This window comes from Chanodichthys erythropterus, chromosome 7 (genome assembly GCF_024489055.1).
Source record: "Chanodichthys erythropterus isolate Z2021 chromosome 7, ASM2448905v1, whole genome shotgun sequence".
Classification (NCBI taxonomy): Eukaryota; Metazoa; Chordata; class Actinopteri; order Cypriniformes; family Xenocyprididae; genus Chanodichthys; species Chanodichthys erythropterus.
In genome coordinates, this window is record NC_090227.1 from 42756190 (window position 1) to 42778178 (window position 21989).

Sequence of the window (21989 nt, forward strand, 5' to 3'; positions counted from 1 at the left end):
TTTGGGGGGACAAATAGGCAAGATTTGGCATATATTATCAAAATAAATGATTGTCATAGAATGAAGTATGAACTGGGAATAAATACACACTGAACACATGTAAATATTTATTCGTATTATGACATTCTTTTGGTAAACAGCAAATGACACTTCACATCTGCGCAAGGATTCACGTTATGTGAATCAGAATACGAAGCAGTCATGTGGTTGTGTGCGAAAACGAAGCTTTGGACGTCACTGATCACGTGGTTATGGCAAAACGAATCAAGCTCCGATACAGAGCTTCACTGTGAGATGTTTCGTTTTTTTGATACAAGCTTCGAAGCCTCTGTGTCAGACGTCACAGCACTAGGTCGGTTTGCTCTGGGCACTGAGGCAATTCATTTCGTTCAGATTCAGTCAGATATCAGTATGAGAAACCATTCTTTCCTCGTGTTGGTTTTACTACTCGTGGTCGGTGAGTTATTTATTTAGTTATTGCATTTTTCTTTTTGTTTCATCACTTCCGGTGTTGGTGTAAAGTAACTGGAAAATGCGTACTTGCTGTTATCTAATTTTTTTAAATTATCTTAAAATCTTAAAATTGGTAACGATTATTGCCTTTCTACAACTTTCTACAAATAGACATTGTGAATAATAACAGATGGCAGCATCATTATAAGTACTGTATTTTGGAAGTAGGTTTATATAGCAAACAATATAAGGCGCTTGACGACCTTTAGTAGTCTACAGCAAGGTGTATTTGCATTTTTTACGTGAAAACTGATAACACCGACGGTAAGCGGTCTTCTTTTTTTTTTAAATGCCTCACCCGGAAGTTTCTTGATAGCCGCACCCTGACGACCACAGATTAGCTACAGCATTTCCGGGGTTCAACACCACATTTCTGCGTTCCGGTCAAAGACTTTCGTTCAAAATTTGTCGAGGTCCTACACTAATTTTTAAATCTGATTTAGGCCTACTTCCTGAAATGCTATTTAAACTAACTTTTACTTCTCTGTTTTTTTTTCTTCTGAGACTAACATTTCTGATTGCTACTTCTCTAGCTTTTAAGCTAGAACCACCAAACTCGGATCAGACCTTCAGACTGTTCTGACATACAATATTTATTATCTATATCTATCTATATCTAAAATGCTATTGTGATACTAGCAACTTCATCGAAACAATCTAGCAACCACAACTAATCCTTACACATGACATTTATGTAAGACCACACTGTATACAACATACATTACCGATTTTTTTCTATGTAAATCAGCGAGAGCATTGGCAGCTTGTATTAGAGCCTTAGGGGTCTTCTTCCTGACAGGGTTTATTTTTTTAATTTAATGTTTTTAAACTGTTTTATTTATGTCAGTCTGCTGTTGAGGTTATTTTTAAAGCGAAAACTGGTGCAGTAATTAAAAATGACAAATTTGATTAGATGTAAACTCCTCAAAAACACCTCAGAGCTAAAACTACGAACTGTTCAGGTCTCCATCTTCTGCCTCCTCCCCAACTCTACACTGTGTACATGTGAAAGTCTGTCAGACATTTTGTATCATTATTTAACATTATATTTTGAATTCCTTTATGAGCCAATTCTGGAATTTTACTGTCTTATCTCAAAGCTGATTTTTTTTTTTTTTCTTCTTCTTTTTACATAAACTGAGAAAGCCAAAAAGTTGTGTTTTCAGGCTGTACTTTACATGACAGCACTTTAAAATAGTGTCAGACTTTTATCAAGATCAGTACAATCCAGGGGTCAGTTCCTGTTATGTTAAGACTGAATCTTAAGAACTATTAGTTATTTAGGGTTAATCTGCTTTACTTTTCAGCATCAACTTAGACCAAGCTACGTTATGTAACTGACTTAAAATTATTATATTATATTATTATATAATTACACATACATATATCTAAAATTTATGTTTTATTTTTGTTCCTCAGGTGTGTTTGGTGTTGATACAGATGTAGTGAAGTCAGTGTCAGTGATGGAGGGAGATTCTGTCACTCTACACACTAATCTTACTGAAATACAGACTGACTGGGAGCTGAAGTGGAAGATTCAAGATGACACTATCATAGCAGAGATTGATGGAGAAACCAACATAATGACAGTACCTGGGAATAAAAATGGTTTCGAAGGCAGATTGAAGTTGAACAAGACGACTGGATCTCTGACCATCACAAACATCAAAACCACAGATTCTGGAGTTTATAAACTAAAGATCAGCGGCAAAAATTTGGCTGAAAGTGAATTCAGTGTTACAGTTCGTGGTGAGTAACTCAGTGTGATCAGTGTCTGGATTGAGTGTCTGTGAAGATGAATAATGATTATAATACACAACCCAAATAACAGTTCATTTATTTAATAAACTAAATGGATGAGCAACAACTGGTAAAGATGTAATAATGTTGGTATGTTAAGAAACATGAAGAAAAGATGTTCAGAGCAACATGTGAGATATTTGTAAAGGAAATAATATTATCATAGGAATTGTTATCCTGGATCTTTAAAAGAGTTGCATATGCAATTATTTTCCCATATAGTGATCATAGAATATAGTTTTCTCACAAGTGTGCCACGTCTTTCTACCATGACCACATAACACTATTTAGGTCACGAGCCATTTCCTCTATTCATACTCAACTCCTGTGAAAGGTTTACCTTTATAGATTCAGGAGGAGTCAGGTAGGCGAATAATATTTTCTTCTTAGATTATATTATCTCAGGGTCTACTTCTGATCAGTACCGTACCTCCTAGCCCTACGGTTCAGATATAATCCAAGCCTACCGGTGTGGGGTGGGTTATCCACCCGTTCATTGCCCCACAGCTGCTCTTCTTCCTCAGAGGACAGCTGTGCTGCTAAAGCACTCCCACGGCCCACTCTGCTGCGACTGGTTGGCAACATTGACTGACTTTGTAAAGTCCGTTGGGATATCTTTATAAATCTATCTTTTTCAGACAGTCAACTTCTGATACCCCAAATGGATTCTCACTCTACAACAATAAACAGACTGAGACAATACTATCAGAGTTTGAGGGCAGTCCTCATTCTCATTTTATTATTTCTTGCAAAGGCAAAAGCTAAATACACCACTCTATGCATAAGCTGGAAGTTCCTTGAGCCAGATAAACAATTACATTTTAAAGCTTACCCTCTTCTCTATTCAGTATATGTTCTTCTCTAAGGAAATCAGCAGTCTTCTTTGATCTTCTGAGGTTTTGTGGTCTGGTGCCAGCTTCTGCTTGCTGCTTGCTTGCATGTTCTTTCTTTCGTCAGCAAAAAATGCTCAAACATCCATTTTGTACTGTTGAAAAAAACCAGCATATGCTGATAAGGTGGGTTTTGAAGCTGGTATGCTGGTTTGAGCTGCACTGTTAAAAGTGACACTGGTTGACATTGAATAAATGTTATTGTCTTCAATCTATCTTCCCATCTTTTTCTTCTTCAATTGAATTTGTAATTGTTATTGACAAAGTCTGTTTATGTAAATTTATTCACTGTAGTGCTTAGAATATAGACATTTAGATTTCTTTTCTGAGGTTATAGCCAGGACTCAATTAAAATGTTTTTCACATATGATTAGGTTAATTTTACTAAGAACATTAAGTTAATAAAACCTAATTAAAATGAGTACAGGTAACTTGTAGCAACCCATAAATAAGTTACCTGTACCAATAAAAGTAGGTTTATCTAACTGAGTATTACTAGTACTATTAGTTAACTCAACTTAATTTTGTTGTGTTTGTATTAAGTAATGTTACAGTGTTTATTATACTTAAAAAAGGCTGCAAGTTGACTCAACTTAAAACATCCAATGCAGCCACTTGCCTCACTTTTTATAAGTCAGATCTAGGTATTACTTTTTACAGTGTGGTTTATGCTGGTCCTGCTGGTCCTGTTTTTTTCAACAGGAGTAACAGACGTGTGTGTTTATTTTAGCTATTTTGTCAGTGAAACAACACACTAGCCTGTAAAACTATGAAATAAATATCGGTAAATTATGGTAACCTAAATAATAAGAAAGTTAAATATTATTTCAAAAAACATTTGTTTTTTTATTTCCAAACAGTCCTGTTCTTCTATAGTCTTTGATATAGCTTAATGCTGTGCGCTTTGAGAGGGATGTGGGACACAAGCAGGAAAGAGACAGTTTCTCTTTAATAATATCTTAATGTTAAGGTTTCTGTCCTACGGTGTTTTTCTACTTTACTACAGTAAGGAATGGAATAGCCTATAATAGGCCTAAATGCGAACGAGAGAAAGAAACATTTATAATCCCCTGCGTGAGTGAAGATTTGGGAAAAGAAACAGAGATTCCATGTTCAGTGGAATAACTAATGGAATATTGTTAAATTCTCTGATAATCAGGTGACCAGATCGCGATTCACAAAACAGAATACAAAGCTTAAATGTATGGACTCGCAAACCTCTCTCATTCGGCATGAACCAAAATATTTCCCTGGCTGCGATGTCACATTTATTAAATTGCTAACCTATTATTTCTTCTGTAAACAAAGCTTTGTGCTTCACTCGTGTCATATTCAAGTAAACACTGGCACAGCCTATCAGTGGGTACCAAATATACCCGGAATCTCAGTACTACAGAAATGCAGGTATCATCACATTTTCAAAATTTCTGTACCGACTTGGTACTGAAGTACCGGTACTTTTGACACCACTAACTACTACTAAGAGAGCTATAAAGGCTTCTGTATTTATATTCTCTTTTGACACACTTTATTGTGTCAAATTGCTATGTTACTGGTCTATCACCTTTTTTTGCTCGTCAAGGCGCCGGTCCTCAATCTCACCTGGATACGGCCCGGATCCGGTTGACTACGGTAAACCTCGGGATAAACAGAAAGACTAATATTAGCGTAGATGCTATTCTTCTTCTGATGTAACGAGTCTGGTGTTATAGGAAGTGTTCCCGGTTCTGGCTGACCTAATTTATGCAGCCTAATAATCCTTTAACAGATTTTAAAATATAAATTGATAATGTGTTATGTGTATGCCAGGTTAAAGAGATGCGTTTTTAGTCTAGATTTAAACTGACAGAGTGTGTCTGCTTCCCGAACAATGCTAGGAAGATTGTTTGAAGGTTTGGAGGTGACATCATCGCTCGCTTAACCTGTTAACAGTCGCCCCCACTAGTTGAGCTCAAACCCAAACCTGACATGCGTGAACTAAAACAGTCACAGTTCATGAATCCTCTGGACTACAGGCATAAATGAGGGCTCTTTAGAAAGATAAGAGATGTGAGGTTGACATTATCAGAATTTATTCTGTTGTTATATAAAAGTATCAGAATTTATTATGTTATCATAGAAAAACAGCAAGAGAAGCTTAAATATTCTGAAAAATTCATTAATATTTAATTTGTATAATATATATATTGAGAAATATATATATATATGAAACTGCTAGAGGAACATGAAAAGCAATGAATTTAAGGTCACAAGTCTGAGTAAGTTATAATTGAAATCTGAAGATGGAGCCACTAAAATGGAGTTTGTGAAAGCATTTTTCTTAGTGAAAGTACATATAATAATGGCACTTGGAGAATCCAAAAAGGGCCTTTAGTAACTAATATGAGGTGAACCACAATATACAGTTGCAAGAAAAATTAAGTGAATCACTTACAGAATCTGTGAAAATGTGAATAATTTTAATAAACAAAGAGAGATCATACAAAATGCATGCTATTTTTATTTAGTACTGTCCTGAGTAAGATATTTTACATAAAAGAGGTTTGCATTTAGTTCACAAGACAAAACAATAGCTGAATCTATTAAAATAACCCCATTCATAAGTATGTGAAGCATTGATTCTCAATACTGTGTGTGGTTACCTGATGATCCACGACTGTTTTTGTGTTTTGTGATGGTTGTTCATGAGTCTCTTGTTTGTCCTGAGCAGTTAAACTGAGCTCTGTTCTTCAGAAAAATCCTCCAGCTCCTGCAGATTCTTCAGTTTTCAAGCATTTTTGCATATTTGAACCCTTTCCAGCAGTGACTGAATGATTTTGAGATTCATCTTTTCACACTGAGGACAACTGAGGGACTCAAACTCAACTATTAAAAAAGGTTCAAACATTCACTGATGCTCCAGGAGGAAACAAGACGCATTGATAGACGGGGGGTGAAAACTTTTGGAATTTGAAGATCAAGGTAAATTGTATTTAATTTTTTTTTTTTTTTCAGGAAACATGAAGTATCCTCTGTTGCTTCCGAAGGGAAGTACTAAATGAAAAACAATGATATTCAAGTGAAATAAGAAAAATTGTTCTTCATCCTGTTCAAAAGTTCTCACTCCCGACTCTTAATGCATCATGTTTCCTTCTGGAGCATCAGTGAATGTTTGAACCTTTTTTAATAGTTGAGTTTGAGTCCATCAGTTGTCCTCAGTGTGAAAAGATGAATCTCAAAATCATTCAGTCACTGCTGGAAAGGGTTCAAATATGCAAAAGATGCTGGAAAACTGAAGAATCTGCAGGAGCTGGAGGATTTTTCTGAAGAACAGAGCTCAGTTTAACTGCTCAGGACAAACAAGAGACTCATGAACAACCATCACAAAACACAAAAACAGTCGTGGATCATCAGGTGACCACACACAGTATTGAGAATCAATGCTTCACATACTTATGAATGGGGTTATTTTAATAAATTCAGCTATTGTTTTGTCTTGTGAACTAAATGTAAACATCTTTTATGTAAAATATCTTACTCAGACTCAGGAGTCAGTACTAAATAAAAATAACATGCATTTTGTATGATCTCACTTATTTTCTTAAAATGATTCACATTTTCACAAATTCTACAAGTGGTTCACTTTTTCTTGCAACTGTAGCACTGTTTACAACTGAATACAGTTGTTTAAGCTGCATTTTATGGACACAAAAGCAGTCATGTTTGTCCAGTATAAGCTCACTTTGTCTCAAAGCATAGTGGCACAATCACAAGTTATAAACAATATTTAAGTTATAAAATATGCACTATGCCCCCACAAATCTACTTTCCCCAACAGTCTGCAAACATTTACATCATTGCCTGTGTACAGACTTATAGTTCAACTAAGGACATAGGCCTTCTGCTTTTTGCTAAATTATAATGATTGTTGCTCAATATATTACAGAATGGCATACATATAAGGCATGTAGTACAATAAAGCACATTTCTCACTAACATGTGTAGCTTTCTCAGTTACTTTTCTAACAACTATTTACACACAACAAACTCACATTCAGGTTTGGTTCTGGAAAAAAAAATGATTTTCACCATCCAGTCAATTCTTATGTTTAAAATCTGGGGCCGTATTCACAAAACATCTAAAGGCTAAAAGTAGCTCCTAAATCTGTGAAACGTTAGGAGTAGTCAAGAGGACTCCTAAATCACTAAGACCAAATCACAAACAGTCCTAATCCACCCAAAGACACTGAACACCATTGAGACAATAGCAATAGAGCCTTGAGTGTTGAACCTTTTCTTCATAAATGCAATACATTTTGATTTATAGATTTGAATCTACGATGAGACACCAAAAATAAATCTTTAACAAATAAATAAATATTGTCTGATTACCTGTGGCAGTGGTTTTCATGAGTTCACACTTACAAATGATTGAATAGAGTAATAAAATAAGCGTGTTTAGTGTGCTGTCCAAGGGAATCAAGGGCTCTGAGCTTGGAATTTAGCCCAAACCCAAAGTTCTCCTCGTATCTCCAGCCGAGAGTGAGGAACGGGGTGGCGGAGGGATGCAGAAAACTGCCTAAGTAACTAGGCGAGTCGGCTCTCATCTGTGTATATATTCCTCCTCATCGAGCTGATTAGAAAGACCGTTTGAATGTGTTTCTCCCAAACTTTGTTTATAAAACATAATTTGTCGTTTGAATTCTGCATTCTCTTGAGATGAAGACAATTAACTGTATAGTTTAATTAGTGACACTTTAAAATCTTTATTTTAATATGGAAACATGACACCTCATTCTACAATATTTCTATGATTCAATCGCTGACTCCTCCCCCATCAGCCAATCACTGTGTGTTTACTCCATAGCAACGAGGTCAACCCCGCCCTAACTCTTAGCTTAAGACTTCAGTCGATTCCTTAGTAAAAGTTTGTCTCAGCAGCTTTGTGAAGAGGTTTTAAGAGAAAACTCTTAGCTAAGAACTTTTACTGCTATTTAGGAGAACTCTTAGTGGTAAGATAAAATGTTTTGTGAATACGGCCCCAGATTCCTGCCATTTTATTTTCCTCATTGAATTTCCTGTTTCGCTTAGTAATGTTTTACATTATGGAAATAAAATATATTTTGAAATCCACTTCATTTTTAAATAGATTTTAACAGTTTAACAGTTTTTAACTTGTTAAAGTATTGTGTGTTTTCGATATCAAAATATTATCCTGTGTCCCAGTTTAATAGGCAGAACTGATAATAATTTTCAGACCTCCCCTTTTTGATGTTGCGAACTCTGGATAAATTTTAAATGACGTTATTGCTGTGACATTGTGGATGTAAATAGTGAAACTTGAGACTACAAACTCTAATGACATTTTGCTTGTTAACATTACTGCATAATTTTACCATAAAGTCACAATTAAACAAACAAGCTTTGGAACCAGCAGTGGTCTGGAGCAAGTTATAGGATTAAACAGCGCTGATTACAAACGGAGAAACATCGATCTGAACAGTCAGAATGGAGACCTCAACATCACAAACATCCAGAATGATCAGGCTGGAGTTTATAAAGTGAAGATCAACACTGGCAGTGTGATCTTACACAGAAAATTCAATATTACTTTTAGCGGTGAGTAGCACAAACTTTCCATGAATGATATAAGATTTTGATAGAATCTTATGATGATGATGTGAACAGGTAAACTGACACTTAAAAAACAGAATTACTAAATACACTAAATAAAAACCAGGGTTTGTGAGAGTGCTGCAGGAGGTTCATGAGATGAAAAGCTCATTATTTGATCTGGTAATCTTAACTTACTTTCAGTCCCTTGTTCAAGGCTAAAACACAGAGGAGATAGAGCCTTTTCGGTGGTGGGGCCGAGACTGTGGAATAGCTTGCCTGTCCATCTTAGAGCAGCTCCTTCCTTATCAGTTTTTAAATCTCTTCTTAAAACTCATTTATTTCATCTAGCCTTTAATACTTGTTAATCTTTGTTTTTGTTTTGTTTCTATTATTTTATTATTACTATTGTTGTTTTATTTCTTACTCATGTACAGCACTTTGGTCAGTCCTGTGGTGCTTTAAAAATAAACTTAAACTTATTATTTCATAATACAAGGTCAAATTAAAAATACAGCAATTATCGAGGTTCAAGCGCTTTAAGGCCTTTAAGCACATGCGTAAAAATATTGTTTTTATTAACAAGCATGTAACCACTTAGATCATAGAAAAGACCATTAACAGCCAGTGCAGATTATTTACCACGGGAAATATATGGGTTTTAAAGCTTTTTAACAGTTATAGTGCCACCTATGGTCCGATCTCCATAAAAGTGTGCATGCTTGTTTAGAATCATGTCACATGTGCTCAACTATTTTCGTGAAGTTTTGAGTTTTCGTTTAGGATTTATTGGCTTTTGAGTATATTTTGCCACGTCCTTTTTCTAAATGACCCTGTTATAGCGACACAAAGGGTAAAGTTCAACTTATTTTGATAATTATTGATCTTGAGAGTCCAGAGAACTAATGCATTGGTTTGGTTCTGATCGGGTGAAAAACCTAGGACTAGTTTTTTTTTTTACATAATTGCGAACATTTAATGAACGATTTGATTGACAGCAGTGGTTCTTCAGGCAAAGTTGTTCAGCATTAGGACATCTAACAAATGATATGAATATTGTGTGTATGTGTGAAACACCACGTGATTAAAGAGGCATAAAACTCATTAGCGCCAACTAGTGGCTGATTTCAGAATTCTTACAGGCCTCTAGGACCATGAGTTGAACATGCCAACAGTTTCATTCCGATCGGCCTCTGTTAACCTTGTCTAATGGGTGCTCAAGTTTCATTGGCTGATGACTGTTTTTCGAGATATGTCAATGTCCTCATAGACAGTCATGGCTCCTTGGACCGCATACCAATTTTCAAGTCAATTGGACTAAAGGTTGTGTAGTTATATACGTTTTCTTTTTTATTTCATGTTATAGCTAGCCTGGATGCCAGCCGAACTTAGCCCCGCCCACAAAAATTTGAGGTCGGGGAGTTCGGTCTGGACTCGATCCGTAGAGGAGTAATTATGCCCGAACAGAAACTGTTCTGACCGGTGTTCGGACAAGATGGCGCCGAAGACACACGTGTTTTAAGTTTCTCTATATAGGCTTTGGCCATTACTCCTTCAAAATGTTCTTTTAAACGGAGTATCTAGATTTTTTTGAGTGCTTAAATCGTTGGAACGCTTGAACACTACTTGATAACTTTAAAAGAGGAAAACCAGAAGCAAACCTGTGGAAACTATAGGACAACACAACAAAAATGAGTGGCGCAAGTGAAAAAAGCAAGAAAAACATTCAGAAATTGGACCACTCGTATCCAGCAGAATCTAGCAAGACAAAAAGTATAAGTGGGAAAAAGCAACTTTCCAAAGAGCTGGTTTTTAGCGCCGAATCGTTTCCACCTCTCCATGAAACGCCGACAAATAGCCCCGCGGCAAAGAAAACAAAAGCTGATCTGTCGTTGCATGAGCTTCAAGAGAATATCATCACAGCCGTTAACAAGAGAGCGGATTCACTTGAAGAAATGATCAAAACGAATTCAAACACCATTGAAGAGCTGAAATCATCTCAACTTTTTGTCAACGCAGAAATTGCGGACCTGCAGAAGTGTAAAGGCGAAAGTTTCTGAACAAACAACAACCATATCTCTGCTGGAAAACAGAATCAGTGAAGCAGAGCGGTACAAACGGAGATGGTGCCTACGACTATATGGTGTTCCAGAAACGGAGACTGAAAATGTCAAGATCAAAGTGACAGAGATTTGCAAAGGAGTGGTACCCGAGTTTGCAGAAAAAATGAGCGAGGCGGTGGATGTTGCTCACAGATTGGGCAGGCCGATGTCGGGCCGTGCGAGGGCCATTATCATCCTTTTTGCGCTGCGCTGGGTGAGAGACTTCATCTGGAAGAGTGCAAAAAACAGCGATTACCTCAAAGAACGCAAAATTCGCTTCGGAGAAGACCTGACAAAAGAAGAAAAAGCATCCCGTGCACTACTTTGGCCTTATGTACAAAAAGCACGCAACGAAGGAAAAAAGGCTTACTACATCGGATCTAAAGCATACATTGCCAGCAAAGAAATCGATCCAGAAAAAATGGATACTTCTTGAATCCTGCTAGTGTTGGAGCAAAATCAAGAATGATTTTTGAAAACAAGCACTTCTTTATTTAGTATGTAGTTTTACAATAATATTATGGCTGTTTGCATAGGTTACTTTTTAGAAGGAGAAAAGCAAAGCTTTCCTTTTCTTTATTTTCTGACTTTTTTCTTTTTTGTTTGTTGACTTTTTGACTTTTGATGGTTTTGAAATTGTGTTCCGTTAATGCCAGAGGTTTGAGGAACCTGGTTAAAAGAAAAGCTTTTTTTCTTTTTTGCAAAGAATGCAAAAGTGACTTAATTTTCATTCAAGAGACTCATTCGTGCCCAGAGGATTTTAATTTTTGGAAAAACCAATGGGGAGGTGAGATGTGGCTAGCTCACGGATCAAGTCACTCGGGTGGAGTCGCAATTTTATCACATACTTTCCATGGAAAATTACTTTGGAGCAAGGGGGACTCTAAAGGTCATTGGATAATGCTACTGATTGATATAAATGACTGTAAATTCATTATTGTTAATGTTTATGGGTACTGTTCAAAAGATGCAAACACTGTATTATTAAGAGAAATTGAAGAGTGTGTCAAGTCTGTCATGGGACATAACCCCAACGCTAAATTAATAATTGGTGGTGAGTTTAATTTGGTCATGAATGGTTCAATGGATAGATTCCCTCCTAGAGCTAACAGTGAATCCAGTGATCTTTTACGTTTAAGTTATAGTCTTGACTTGATTGATATCTGGAGGGTAAAAAACCCCTCAACTAAACAGTTTACTTGGAGCAACAAAAATGTTTCATTACAGTCACGCATAGACCTTTGGTTGATTTCTTCAGACTTAGAACCTTTTATTTTAGATGCATCTATATTGCCTGCCGCTTTAACTGACCATAAAATTATTACTCTTAAAATCGCATTATCTGGATGTAAAGATCATAGAATTAGTGGAGGATACTGGAAACTCAATAATTCTTTGCTAAATTATGATGACTTGAAATCCATTATAGAACGACTTATTCAAAATCATTGGATCTCTGCAAATAATAATGGTGAGTTTGGTAAAAAATGGGAGCATTTGAAATTTGAAATTTGAAATTGGATGTGCTGTTAGGGCCTATGGTAAAAAAATAGCTAGTAAAAGAAGGGCAGACTTAATTGAAATTTCAGCTGAAATTAATAATTTACTGGAGAGAGCCACTTTAACTGTTGAAGATAAGGTCACTTTGAATAAACTCCAAAATAAACTTAATACAATATATGAAGAAAAAGCCAAGGGGGCCTTTATTAGATCGAGAAAAAAGTGGTTAGAAATGGGGGAAAAAAACAGTAAATATTTCTTTAATCTTGAGAAAAGAAGGGTGGAGGCAAATGCAATAAGGAAAATGAAAATTGATGGTGTCGTCTGTGAGGATACAACTCTTATCTCATCGCATATAACAGCATTTTTTGGTAAATTGTATGAAACGGTTTATAATGTTATTGACCCTTTTCCTATTTTAAATTCTATTACTTCAATAACAACTGTTAGTAGTGATTTTAATTCTATTTGTTCAAAAAATATATCATTAGAAGAAGTTAAAGAAGGCATTAAAAATCTGAAAAATAACAAGTCTCCAGGGAGTGATGGGCTGACTTCGGAGCTATATAAAACTTTTTGTGACCCTTTATCTAAATTCTTATTGGCAGTGTATGAAGAATCATTTGTCAATGGATGCCTTCCTCCATCAATGAGAGAGGGTGTTATTACTTTAGTGCCAAAATCCCACAAAGACACTCTTTTGATTGATAACTGGCGCCCAATCACATTATTAAATAACGACTATAAAATTTTGGCGTCTGTTTTGGCAAAACGTTTAAAATATGGCCTGGAGGATTTGATTGATGAGTGCCAGTCAGGGTTTATGAAGGGACGCTACATATCAAACAATGTAAGGTTAGTTCTTGATCTGATTGATTATCGTGATTTGGTTATGGATCCTGCTCTAATTATGTTTTTAGACTTACAAAAAGCCTTCGATACAGTTAGCCATAACTTCATTTTCAGTGTATTACATTTCTTTGATTTTAATAATTATTTTATCAATGCAGTGAGAACATTATATTTAAGAGGAAGTAGTTGTGTTAAACTTTTTTCTGGTACAACGCCAAAATTTCCTATTCACAGAGGAATAAGACAGGGCTGCCCCATATTACCTTTTCTTTTATTGATAGTTACCCAGATTTTAAATTTTAATGATCAACCAGAATAAGGTGATTAAAGGTATTAGAATTCATGAAAAAGAATTAAAAATTTCCCAATTTGCAGACGATACCACAATTTTCTTAAAAGATCAATCTGAAGTTCCTATAGCATTGAAGACCATTCAAGAATTTTCTCAGGTCTCTGGCCTCTCTCTAAACATTTCAAAGTGTGAAATATTGTCCTTAAAGAATATTGATAAAAAAGCGATCTGTGGAATTCAAATTAAAGAAGTAGTTAATTATTTGGGTGTAAAAGTATCCTTAAATTCAAATATGGTCCAAAAAGAAATTAATTTAAACCCTATTAAAGATATAATTAAAAAGAAATTCAATTCTTGGTTGGCGAGAGATTTGTCTATCACTGGTCGAGTTTTATTATCAAAGGCAGAGGGTCTATCAAGAGTTTCATATCTCTTTTCTGTAATGGATTGTCCCAAGTTATTATGTTCCTCATTAGATAAATTATTATATAATTTCATATGGAAAAATAAATCACACAAGTCTTGGAGTGATAGATTTTACCCTATTTAACCATGTGTTAAAAGTAAATTGGTTAAAAAGATTTGTTAAAAAAACAGACTCTATATGGAACGTATTTCCTAATTTTGTTTTTAAGAAAGTTGGAGGTATTGATTTTTTGTTACAGTGCCCCTTTTCACTTGGTAAACTACCCATTAAATTAGCGAAATTTCACCAACAGGCTTTATTATCATGGTTACTGGTTTACAAACACAATTTTTCACCTCACCGTTGTTTTATTTGGAACAATTAGAATATTATTTACAGAAATAAATCATTATTTTTTGAGAGATGGTATTTAAATAACATATATATTGTTAATCAGCTGATGGATGACAATGGTCAGTTTTATTCCTTTCCAGAATTCTCCAAAAAATTTGATTTTGGGGTTTCGATAAATGAATATAATATTGTATTTAACGCCATTCCTAATGGTATAAAAACTCTCTTGAAGGGAGAGCAAACCTGTAATCCTATTTCTTTGTTTAACACTTATATTTCAATTGAAGGAATTCTAATTACTGATAACAAATTCAATAACCATTTTGTTCGTAGTCTTATGAACCGAAAATCCATTCCAGCTTCATCATTCAAGTGGATGGCGTTATACAATATTAATTGGAGTCTGGTCTGGTCTCTTCCACACAAATATTTGTTAACAAATAAGATTAAAGAAGTTACATTTAAAATATTACATAGATGTTACCCCTGTAATAGCATACTCAATAAATATATCCATAATGTAGAAGATACATGTACTTTCTGTGACGTGGAAGAGACAATTGTACATCTTTTTTGTGAATGTATTTATGTTAAAACTTTTTGGACTGAGTTATGCAACTATCTCTCAGAAAAAACAAATGCCAAAATTGATATTAACACTTTTAGTATTATTTTTATTTATCAAAATCCAGACTCTCATATTCTATACATTGTTAATTTATGATTCTTGGCAAATTTTTTATTCACAAATGTAAATTTTTGGGCAAAACTCCGCTACTCTCTATTTTTCTAGTAGACTATAATTCCTATGTTTTGTCTTTGATGGGCATAAAAAACAAAAAATCTTTAAAAAGTCAAAGATTGCTCTCAATGTTTAACCTTGTATGATTTTTTTTTTTTTTTTCCCTTTCCTCTGGCACTCTGTTACCTGATATTTTTTATTTTTTTGTCATTGTTCCTGTTGTTATGTATTTGTTACATCTTCTTTTGTGGCATATTAATAAAAAAAAAATAAATAAATAAATAAATAAATAAATAAACTGTTCGGACCAATCACATTGTCAGGGCGATGATTGACAGATTATCACCAGAAACGTCATCAGCCGCGTCATCAAAGAGCGCTTGGGGAGTTTGATTGACAAGCGATCTAACCAATCAGAACGCCGCATCCGCTATTTTGTCCGACAAAGCAGTCAGGAGTTAGAAGATTAACATCGGTGGAGTTAAACTTGAAAAATTGTGCATATTGACGTCTTTCCGCGTTTGAAACAACATTAGGCTTGTTTGAGATGCGCCTAGCCTCGCCTGAAGTTCAGCCGAGAGTAGGCGGCTGCAGTGAGGGGAGGAGTGAAAAAAGTGCAGGCAAGACGGACAGTTCTCTGTTCTCGTAGTGCATCAGACACCTACGAGATCAAAGGCGGATATCGCGGGATTCACACTTGTGCACTGTGTTGCCGATAAACTGGATGTAATTTACGTTCTGTTGCTTTTAAATGAAAATAAACATAATGAACAATACACCCAAAGTACTTGTTATTTTTTCCATTCGAAGGATGTGTGTATCAATCATTTTTATTTTAATTACAGACATGTTTTTATATATTTTTGTAAATATGATAACAATCACATAACCCATAGAGAGATCGCACTGTCAGAGACTTTTGGAATATTCACACATAATTTATACGCATAAAATCATGGTATTAGTGTTTTAAAATCAAACATTTTAAAAGAGATAAATACATCACGGTTGTTTAAACCAATAAGCTTTAAGCTGTGTCGTCATCAAGTCGTTTCCCATCATGCTTTTGGTCAGCGCAGTCTGTGGAGAGGAACTGCGCTCGACTGCAGAATCCGACACGTCCGCCTCGCACTCGCGAGAGGTTTTTGACACACGTCAGCATGACATCAGAGCAAGGCGGACCACCCTCGGACACATTTCTAACCGGCATGCATCTCGCGGTGATCACCGGTGATCGGTTCTGCGCAGAATTTGCTCATCTCAAACAAGCCTATTGATTCTCATGTTCATTCATGTTTATTTGATGCTATAAATGGACTCGTAGTAAGAGATGATCGGTTTATGAGCCTTGAGCTGAAGTGCTACAGCAATCTGTCACGATCATGGTCACAACACATTAAAGAGCCACAAAACGGTTTTTATTGTTTGGATTTTTTTAATAACTACACAGTTTGAAAGCTGTGACTTTGTTTAATATCATAAGTTACCTGCTCTGTCTTGTCTGTCGACGTGTTGTCAGTTTCCTCTTTGCTCCGCGATGTATTTTCCACTCTGTGTCGCGTGACAGCGCCACGGCTTGTCGGACAAAGCAACAGTAACTAAGGGGGGCGGGTCTTTGCGAAAGGTCAATTAGTTTACAACAATGATGGCTGTTGTTGAAGAACTGAGATGTGTAGATTCCGCCATCGCGTCCGTTATAGAAGATATCGACAGCGCATTAATTTTAAAAGAGGAACAGAGGACCGCGATCAAGGCATTTGTCGATGGGAAAGATGTCTTTGCCGTCCTTCCTACGGGATTCGGCAAAAGTTTGATTTATCAGCTGGCCCCGATGGTCGCTAAGAAGAGTTCTGTTGACAACTATGCGTCGCTCAACATACGTCACTTACTCTGTAGCTCTGATTGGTTGTAGGTCTATCCAATTGAGGTCTTTCCTGGATCGGTTGAAATACGCCCCCATAATCAAAGCCCAATGGAGCAGTATCAGACTCATATTCGAACTAGAATTGAGTATGACCACGTCAGGCTATGTTATAGCGCCACCAAGAGCAATTTGTTTTTACTGTGACCACAGATTGAGCTCTTACACAAGTGTACAGAGTTTGGTGAAAATATCTCATTATATATAGTTATAGCCATTTTAGCAAAAGTGGCCCCGCCCATTTAGAATGTTTTGACGCCCCTTAGCGACCGTGAATCAAAAACTTTAACTTTTTTTGATAACTTTTGATATTTAGTCTCCAGAGAACATTTCTGCACTGGTTTGGTTCTGATTGGGCAAAAAACCTACGACTTGTTGGTTAAAGTAGGTTTTGGACAAAATTCAAAATGGCAGAAATTTTTTCCAGGCACAAATGAAATCAGAGATATACTTTTTGAGCCAAAGATTCCAACAATATAAGGCACTTGAGTCTACAACAAATGGTCTAGGAGTTATGAGAAATTTCAGGTTTTTGATCGTTGTAGCGCCACCTATTGGCTAATCAGGTCATACTCTGTCAGTCTCTCCCCAAACTGAGACCATCTGGCCAAGTTTCAAATCTCTAAGCCTTAAGGTTTGGTCTGCACGATCAGTTTTACGGCGGAATAAAAATAATACAATTCTTACAATTACAACAGAGTTTCAGCACTACGTGCTTGAACCCCTAATAAACTATTTTAAAATAAAAACAACCAAAATAAAACATGTACTAAACAGGTGACTTTTTATATGTTTGCCTGCATGTGACCATCAACCAACATCAGTGAACATGCAGATGTGTGTCAAATTGTTGAAATGTTGACTTCAATTTCAGAGGCATTTAAAGAACTTTTGAGTCACAGGTGGACCTTTATTTTTATTTTTTGTCTGGGAGTTTTTATGGGAATTCATCATTCTGGTTTGTGCAGCACCCCTTGAGGAAGAATATCTTACAGTATCAGTCAGAGGCGTTGCTAGAAGCCATATCACACAGAGCCAGAGATCGAGTGCTTATTTGCCAGTAAAGTGGATGCATTTTTACTGTTGTGTGTATAAGTTTATCTCACATATCTTTATATCTTTCTAATTAACTTTTGGTGCTTGTCTGTCATGAGAGTATTTTAGCACACATCACTGCAGGTTATTATTTCTAATCGACATGATCACTGGTGTTTGTTTCTGAACTGAACTTGCTCATCTTTATTCTCTTTAGCAGTAACTCTGATCAGTTTAAAACACGTTTGTAAATCCTTCTATTCTCTCTGCCATTAACTTTTGATTTTTTTGTATATGTTTACTGCAATTACTGTAAAACAATGCTATAGAAATGCGTATAACTTCTTCTTCTTCTTCTTAAACTGGTCCTGACTGTATTCCAGGTGTGTTTAGTGATGATGGAGTGAAGAAAATGTCAGCGAAGAAGGGAGAATCTGTCATTCTACAGACTGAAATTATTTCTATACCAGACAATGTGATCGAGTGGACATTTGGACCTCAAGACACTGCTTTATTCAAAACTGACAGACAGAAGAAAACACCAAGATATAACGAAGATGATGTGAAATTTAAAGACAGACTGCATCTGGACACCAAATCTGGAGATCTCACAGTCAAGAACATCAACTCTGAAGTCTCAGGACTTTATAAAGTGAAGATCATAAAGAGAACACATACATTACAGAAGATCTTCAGTGTTACTCTCTATGGTGAGTGCTTCAGGTCTTTAGATGTGTGCTCTGTGAACAATGTTATGGTGAAATAAGTTGGAAAAGATGCATCTGTTAATATCAGATCTTCACTCAGATTATACAGAGCTGATGTTTATAGTGTTTGAGACACACTCACACTAATGTTTGTCTTTATTGTCACAGCTTCACATAGGATTTCAGGTTCTGCAGGTACAGGTGTGTCAGTGATATGTGTGGCCATTGTTCTGGCTTGTGCTGTGGCTGTTTGTTACTGGAAGAAGCGTAAACAATCAGGAAAAATGTGTAAGTATCACATACAGATCATACATTTAGCAAGAGACAAATATGAAGTTATTATTATTATTTTTTTTTAAATAAATTAATAACCATAATCAAGTTTTATTTTCCACAAGCTGTAATTAACAGTGTTTCTGTTTTTAATGAAGAATAACAGAAGACTGTCTCTGATACTGTGAGCTTCATCTGTCTGTAGAAAAATCAAACTCAGTTATCACAGATATGATCTTTTATTTCAGCAGCATTTGCAGTATGGTGTTTGTATATTTAGTGATTTCATCAAGTTTATTCAGATATTAATAACCTTGACAAGAAACACCATCAATATAGACATTTTAAAGGCTGTACGGATCTTGATTCTTCTGAAGAACAATGAACTTTATTAATACAAATATAATGACAGAAATGGCATTGATCTGGTTTTAATTATTCATTTTACAAATTTGTCTTTTTTCTGGCTTCACTACAGAGAATACTTACAAATATTCTCTGTGCGACACACTGGCTTTATTCAGATATTAATGTTGTGACATTGAAAATGTAATTTTTACACTCCTGGCTATCTTTACAGTTACTGTTAATGTATTGGTCAGTGAAGAGAATAAATTTATCCATAACAAATTGTGTAATTGTTACAGCAGGACTCTGAATCTGTGTTGATAACACTCAACATGTTAATGTTAATTCTCCTTTTTTATTTTTTTATTCTATATTTTCTCACAGATGATGATGATGATCAATGGAGCTGAAAACATGCTTTGAAAAAAATCAACTCTCAACAGCAGTATCTTGTTGTCACCACAACACAATACATATTAACAGTGGTTGAAATTAACCCATGTGTGCTTTTGACATGTGAATGTGATAAGTGAGAATATCATTTGATTTGGCATAATTAGAGAAATGTGCTTTCATTTATTATGAAGTTGATGTAACACTTAAAACACGTAAAAGAGTATTATGTCCAAAATCTCACTATTAAAAAGAAGAGTAGGCAAGAAACACCCCAATAATACAGTGTAAATGCCTTAAGTGCTTCTCTGTCGCCATCTAGTGGTAATCTCGTGTCCTTTTTTTTTTTTTTTTGCCTAGAAATGTTATTTTTTCTTAGTCTTTAAACTTTTAGTAGTCATATACAATGATCATATTCCGTTGTATTAATAGTCAAGACTGATTTAATGTAATTTAGCATGTGTGCTCTGTAATGAACACTTGATAATTGTTACACTTTTACAGAATTTAGCAGAAATAATCTCATGCTAAACTTAACATGTGAATACTTTTGTTCTTGTTTACTTGTTTTTTATTTGATACTCTTGCACTGTTACTTTCCACATTTTATATTCTTTATTCAATTGTTGTAAAATCTGCTGAAGCTCAAAAGGAATAAACAGAAATTTGCAGGAGATTCATCAATAGATGCTGATTATGAGTCACTGAACGAGGATCTTGTGTTTGTGTATAATGGAGAAGTTTCTCTCTTTTATATTCTTAGCACTTTATTATGAAATTTAAGTATGAGAGAATGTCTGGGTGTGACCAAACCCACATACTTCCCTACTATATAGTATGAAAAGAGCAGTAGGCGAGCGAATAAGTATGTCTGAATCCCTAGTATTCATAAAAGAGTACATGAGAATTACCTGGTGACACTAATTCTCGCGAGATTCTGACGTGTGTATACTTGCCTAGGCAATAAATACCCAATAATAATGTGATTATTCATTGTATTTACCCAGTTAATCAGGTTATAAAAAGATTTAAGAAAGATATTGACTTGAAATGTGTGTTTTGTAATCTGAATGATGAGACTATTTATCATCTCTTTTTGAGAGTATTTGCACTAAATTGTTCTGGTGTGATTTTGAGGTCTTTTTTAAGGAGATCTCTGGAATTGACAGTAATCTGGAGGACAAAAATATTTTATTTTTTTATGATAAGCCTTTAGAAAAGAATTTGTTTATTATTTTAGGGAAATATTCATAAATGTCAGTGGGCAAAAAATACACCTACTGTTTAAATTTGAGGTTTGTCATTATCTTTAATCATCGGAGGGTGTAAGAAACACCAAAGCAAAAAAGACTATAGACTGTTGTACGGCCTTGAAATTCTGTCCTTTTTAAGAATCTTTGTATTTGTTATTAGAGATAACAAATTATTTTTTTTTTATATATATATATATATATTTATATATATATATTTTTTGTACTATTGTTATTTTGTTTTGCAATGTATATGTTTTTACTGAATTTCTTGCTGTTATTTTTTTGTTACTGAATAAAGCATTTATATATATATAAAAAAGAAGAAGACTGCAGCTCGTGAAAAAAAACAATAATAAAGTGTAAATGCCATAAGTGCTTCTCTGCCGCCATCTAGTGGTAATTTCATGGGTTTTTTTTGGTTTTTTTAAAGTTTTGTTTGCCTAGAAGTGTTAGTTTTCCTTAATCTTTTAGTTTTACAAATCACCACATTAAAATAGGATCATATTTAGAGGTTTTAAGTGCTGGAAAAAGTGTGAAGAACTCTAAAAAGTCCTTGAAAACTGCTTGAATTTCACTCTCAAAAGTTTGCATGAACCCTGAAATTAATAATGCAAAAGCATTCGAGTATTTCTGCCACAACACCACAGTTATTAAGCATTTCTGCATTAAAGAAACACTCCTTTTTTTGAAAATAGGCTCATTTTCCAACTCGAGTTCAGCGCTGTTCAGCTCAAATGAGTAGCGTGGTTTCGTTTCACTTTCATTTGATGTTTCTCATATGCAACAGAAATGGCAGCTCTTATCAGTTGTGCAATGTGTTGCTCGCACCAGTGTGACCTCTGACAAAATTTAGTCACACTGGCAGAAAAAAGGTCAAAATGCAACCATTTAGTCTGGAGCCCTGAAATTAATTACTTTTTTACAGTAACATACTGACCCAACACTGTTAGTCACACATTCAACTAATGAACTGTTCATTTACAGAAATGTTTGACAAAAAACAAGAACACACACAC

At 35.1% G+C, this 21989-nt stretch overlaps 1 protein-coding gene across 1 annotated transcript; it reads left to right on the top strand.

Moving 5' to 3' along the window:
• Nucleotides 1-263: 263 nt before the first annotated feature.
• Nucleotides 264-21019, top strand: LOC137023481 (coxsackievirus and adenovirus receptor homolog). Its single transcript, XM_067390647.1, has 5 exons — nucleotides 264-457; nucleotides 1933-2262; nucleotides 18383-18709; nucleotides 18875-18994; nucleotides 19712-21019. The coding sequence occupies exons 1-5, from the start codon at nucleotides 295-297 to the stop codon at nucleotides 19735-19737; spliced, it is 966 nt and encodes a 321-aa protein (XP_067246748.1). The 5' UTR covers nucleotides 264-294; the 3' UTR covers nucleotides 19738-21019.
• The last annotated feature ends 970 nt before the right edge of the window (nucleotides 21020-21989 follow it).